Below are 5,326 nucleotides of genomic sequence, written 5' to 3'. Positions count from 1 at the left end.
ACATTTGCTCTGCCTTTCTTTATGTTCCCTTTTGCTCCCTCTGTCCCTCTTCAACTGATGAGGTAGAAAAAGAACTCTTATTGCCCGGGGAGGCTGCGGACTCCTCGGGCAGTGGGCATCCACAGTGGTCGCAGCCCCTCCTTGGGCTTGATCGGAGCTCTCCGTGGTGCTGAACCCAGCCTCAGACTAGGTTCCTCCGCATGGGGCACCAGGACCCTTTCCTACGAAGCACAGAAGAAAAGCCCCAGTGGGTGAGGAGCCCCACCGACCCAGAGGGATCATCAGCCTATTGCAAACAAGGAGATGGGTTTTTGTTGTGGGAGGAGGAGGAAGAGGAGGAAGGCAGGAAGCGAAAGAGCTGAAGTTAAGGTGAGGATGGAGGGAGAGAGAATTAAGCCAAAGGTGGTCTTTGTGTCTAGAACCAAAGGAGAGGCGTGGGGGGATTGGAAGGCTGAAGAACACAGTTGCGGTGGGAAATATATATATAAATTCTCTCTCTCCCCCCCCCCCGTCTCTTAAAAAGAGCTTTTGAAACTCAAACGGAAAGAGGGATTTCCCCCACCCCAGTTTCAAGCTTCCTCTCTCTCCCCCTCTCTTCTTTCTTCTTCATTACATCGACGAAATGATAAAGTCCTTCTTAACACATACACCCTTTTTTAGCTAGAAAGAAAAGAAAACAAGCCTGAGGTTGGGGCGGGTGGGGGACGGGGAGGAAAGAAAAAGGCTCAGCTTATTCACTCACCGGGACTATGGTACAGTAGCATAATGTTTGATTTCCTCCTGAATATTTTGTTTCATCATTATTATTCGCACTGTTCTTTTACTTAGAAAACAAGCGTCTTGGTGCTCAGTTCTTTGCTCCCCCCCCCACCCGTTCCCACTCGGCGGGGAGGGGTGGGGGGAGTCCAGTCTGCCTGCGGGGCGGGGGCGAGCGAGCAGCGAGGGGACGGCGCTGCCTCCGGGATCCGTCGCGCTTGGTCCGCCACCGTCGCCCGCCCGCCCTCTCGTCCGTCGGTCCGCCCCGTCGGTCCCGGGCGGCCTCCTCCGCTCTCCGCCGCGCAGCGCGCCCGGCGCCCGCCCGTCCCGTCCCGTCCCCGCGCGTCCGCGCCGCTCAATAAGCGGCGGAGAATTTCATGCGCTTCTGCTTCTGTCTCTGGTTGCAAAACCAGACCCGCACCACGTTCTTCTTGAGGTCGAGCTTCTCGGCGATGGCGGCGATCTTCTCCGACGAGGGCCGCGGCTGGACGGCGAAGTAGGCTTCGAGCGAGCGCTTCTCGGGCGCGGCGATGGACGTGCGCTTGCGCTTCTTGTCGCCCGCCGAGTAGACCTCGGGCTTGGCCATCTTCTCGCGCTGCGCCCGCTCGGCCTCCTCCAGCCAGGCCTCCAGGATGGGCTTGAGGGCCACCATGTTGTTGTGCGACAGCGTGAGCGACTCGAAGCGGCAGATGGTGCTCTGGCTCAGGCAGCCCACGCCGGGGATCTTGAGGTTGGCCAGCGCCGAGCCCACGTCGGCCTGCGTCACGCCCAGCTTGATGCGCCTCTGCTTGAAGCGCTCCGCGAAGGACTCCAGCTCGCGCGGGTCCGTCTCGGCCTCCGGGCCGCCGCCGCCGCCGCCGCCCGCGGCCAGGACCGTGTGCGAGGCCAGCCCGTGCGCCGGGTGGTGGCCCATGGGCATGGGCGGCTGCCCGTGCGCCGGCGGGCCCATGGCGTTGAGCGCCGGCAGGTGCGGGTGCGCGTGCGCGTGCGGGTGCGGGTGCGCGGGCGCGGCGCCCACGTCGGGCAGCGGCAGGGCGGAGCTGAGGTGCTCCAGGAGCTCTCCGTCCAGGCCCTGCGCCGGCTGGTGGTGCGCGTGGTGCGCGTGGTGCGCGTGCGCGTGGTGGCCCGCCAGCACCGACGGGTGGTGCAGGTGCACGGAGGACGAGGTGGGCGTGCAGGCCACCGAGACGCTGCTCATCGTGTGGTACGTGGCGTCCGGCTTGAACGGGTGGCTCTTCTGCGGCACGATGTCCACCGCCGCCAGCGCCTCGGCCCCGCGCAGCAGCGTCTCATCCAGGCCGGCGAAGAAGTTGCTTTGCAGCTGCGGGGGAGAGAGAAAGGAGGAGGAGGAGGAAGAGGAGGACGCGCCGTCCGAAGGCAGAGCAGGGCAGACGCTCGGGGAAACGGCCACCTTCTCCAAAACCACAGCGCTCCCCTCCCCGCGCTCCCTTTCCTTCCAAAGACACGCGGAGAATTGCTACGTCGGGACAAGAGAAATGGGGCCTTCTCTGGGGCTGCCCCAGATTGTGCAAGAACCCCTTTCCTCGGAAGGAGCGGTTGCCCCTTCCGCTCGCCTTTCTCTTTCCCAGCTTTTTGCCAAAGCGGGTCAGGAAGACGTCGCCTGGGTCAGCTGGAGAAGTTTGGCGCTGGATTTCACGCCGTGCTTCTGGCTTATCTGCTACACCCGTCTCCTTTCGTGAAACTGTTTCGCGGTTGGCTTTCTCATTCTCCCTCTTTCCCATGGGTACATGTTTAAGCACGAGAAAGGCGAGGTGGGCATATTTCACCATCGTTTTCTTCTTGGAACCAAAGGGAAAAATGAAGTCCGTGATATTGTACCGCAACTTTCAGAATCTCTCGACCATGAAGGGTAGGACGCGCAGGGGGCAGGGATCCGGCGCCGGCACATTCCTCGGACCCGCCGCCCAGCAAAGGGGCCAAGTTCTTCCACCTCCCTTACTCGTGCTGATATCTGAGGATCCCCATCGCCCCAAAATCCTCCCCCTCCCCCTCCTTCCCTGGAATGCCGACCTATACTTTTGCCGGGCTCCCTCGCAGAAACGGTGCGACGGCGCAGGATCGGGGCCCCCGGTCGGGCTGCGGGGGGCGGGGGGCTCGCCGTGCCGTCCCGTCCCGTCCGAGCAGCGGGAGCCACCGTCGCCCGCCCGCCCGGCGCCCCGCGCCGCCTCCCCCGCTGGCCGGGCCGGCGCCCGTCTTACCTGGGGGGCGGGCAGGCAAGCCCTGCGGATGGCCTCGGAGCTGGAGTGCAGGTGCGCGTACTTGGGCTCGTGCAGGATCGGGTGCATGCTGAACGCCTGCTTGCTGTTCATGGACATCATGGTGGCGGCGGAGGCGCGGACGGGCAGGCGGCGCTGCACCCGGCTCGCCTTATTGTCTCTGCGCGCCGCGCGGCACCATCAAGGACATTATAGGGCCGCCCCGGCCCCGCCCGCCCGGCGGGCCGCCGCCTCATTGGCCGCGGCCAGCGCGCGCCCCGCCCCTCTCCCTTTCCCTTTCCCTTTCCCGGCCCCGCGCCGCCGAAGGCCGTCGCCCCCCGGCCGTCGGGGCGCCCGCTGCAGGCGGGGGGCGCGCGGGGGGCGCCCGTGCGCGCTGGGGAACTTCGCGGAGCCGCCCCGGGAGGCGGGCGGCGGAGCCCTCCGCGGGCGGCCGCGGGCGCGCTGCGATGCGCCTCGGCCCAGCCCTGGCGCGCCGGGGTCTCCGCGCTCCCCGCCCCGTCCGGTGCAGCTTCCCCGGGGGCAGCCGGCGCGGTGTGGCGGCTGGGGTGGGACAGAGGGGCTGGGAGACGCGGGCCGTGGCCTCTGCCCGGCCGTGAAGCTCACTGGGTGATGGAGGCCGCCGTGCGTTCCCAGCCTGTCCCCCCGCCCCCCCCCCCCGCAGGGTTGGTGTGAGATAAAACGGAGTGGAGGCGGGCTGGGCAAGCCGTCTTGGATTCTTCACCGGGGTGGGGAGGAGGGAGGCGGGATCGAAATTCAAAATTTGTTGTTGTTCAGGCGCAAAGTTGGGTCCGACTCCTCGCGACCCCACGGCCAATATTCCTGCAGGCTCTCCTCTCCTCCACCATCCCTCGGAGTCCACCCAAGCCCACACCCACCATCCGGCCACCTCAGCCTCTTACCATCCCCTTCTCCTTTTGCCTTCCATCGTTCCCAGCATCAGGCTCTTCTCCAGTGAGTCCCTCCTTCTCAGGTGGCCAAAGTATTTGAGTTTCATCTTCAGTACCTGGCCTTCTAAAGAGCAGTCAGGGTTGATTTCCTTTAAGATTGACTGATTTGATCTCTTTGCCATCCGAGGAACTCTCAGGAGTCTTCTCCAGCACCGCAATTCGAACACATCAGTTCTTCGGTGCTCAGGAATGCAAAATAGTAACCATAACATAAACAGGCTCACAGTTGTGCAACTTACGCACGGAGGGCAGCGTGCAGAACCATGGATTGCTGCGCCTATAAAGCTCAGAAAAGAGGAAGCAGAGTCCCGGTCGCCTCTGGCAGTCAGCAGCCTGCCCCCTCCCCGTGTTCCCTGACAGGAGGATGAACTCAGGAACATCCCCCCCCCCCCCGTCTCCTGCCCAGTGAGAAATGTATTTAGATGCAGCAGCAAAAATGCTTTCATTAGGACTAACCAAAAATGGTACCCAAAGATATTTCCCTACTCTCGCTATAGTTCCTCCCCGATACATCAGCCCGTGGAGTTTCGTGTGTCTGTTGACATTCCGGCTGTCTCCCTTTAGGGGGGAAAGACCAGCAATTGATTTCCTTGCTCATCTTTCTTCACTTCTCCAAATAAATTATTTCAGTATTTCTCCATCGACTGGGGGGCTGGAAATGCAATCGCTGCATCTGCCAGATGGGTTAGTGAGAACCGCTGGCCAAAGAAAGGATAATAAAATACCATGTGTGAAGTCAAGAGGTGGGTCACTGCCTTGCATGCACATTTAAGTTGTGCTTGTATTGTTTTTCGAACTGTATGGAGTTCAACAGGACAGAAGTGGCTGCTCTCTTGTTTCTTTACTCATCTTTAACATGGGGGTTGGACCCAACGGCCTTCTTGGCCCCTTCCAACTCTACTCCTCTGTGATGCTGTGTTGTTATAGTTCTTCAGCCCAATTGTGTAGAGTTAGGTGAGCCTAAGCCCATTGAAATCAATTGCTTTCATCAAGGCTAACTCTTTATAAGATCAGGCTGAATAACTTCATTCAGGCAATGTCATTATTAGAATTATTTATTTGGAAGATACTACATTTCAAGAACAGATGTCTTATCCTCTGCATAAGTTGCATGATATAATAAAATACAGCAGTATCCAGATTCCCTACAGTTTAAATACACAGCATAATTTATCAAATTTTAAAAGATATGTTTAGGTTTATTATGGTACCCAATGGTGATTTAAAATGGATAATTAGCTCTTCACAATACATACACAATACATAATGATATATTATATAGAAGTATACTATATTAGAATCTGCATAGAAAATAAAAACTGTAATAATAAGAATTTGTCATTAATTGTAACATCAATAATAGGATCTAGAAATTATACCTTTGAT

General features: G+C 59.3%; 1 protein-coding gene across 1 annotated transcript; it reads right to left on the bottom strand.

The window, feature by feature from the left end:
• Nucleotides 1-1,111: 1,111 nt before the first annotated feature.
• LOC123022068 (brain-specific homeobox/POU domain protein 3-like) lies at nucleotides 1,112-3,095 on the bottom strand. The gene is made up of 2 exons (XM_044427472.1): nucleotides 2,976-3,095; nucleotides 1,112-2,077 (listed from the first exon to the last, which is right to left on the bottom strand). The coding sequence occupies exons 1-2, from the start codon at nucleotides 3,093-3,095 to the stop codon at nucleotides 1,112-1,114; spliced, it is 1,086 nt and encodes a 361-aa protein (XP_044283407.1).
• Between the last annotated feature and the right edge of the window lie 2,231 nt (nucleotides 3,096-5,326).

This window comes from Varanus komodoensis, unplaced genomic scaffold (assembly GCF_004798865.1).
Source record: "Varanus komodoensis strain SLA01 unplaced genomic scaffold, ASM479886v1 scaffold18_3, whole genome shotgun sequence".
Taxonomy (NCBI): domain Eukaryota; kingdom Metazoa; phylum Chordata; class Lepidosauria; order Squamata; family Varanidae; genus Varanus; species Varanus komodoensis.
Note: the sequence above shows the minus strand (reverse complement) of the source record. Positions and strands in the feature narration are given on the sequence as shown.

Excerpts from the sequence above, each read along its gene's own strand:
- LOC123022068 (XM_044427472.1), bottom strand. The coding sequence starts at position 3,095 with ATGATGTCCATGAACAGCAAGCAGGCGTTCAGCATGCACCCGATCCTG. Across the intron at positions 2,078-2,975 it reads CTTGCCTGCCCGCCCCCCAG|CTGCAAAGCAACTTCTTCGC; the intron begins GTAAGACGGGCG and ends TCTCCCCCGCAG.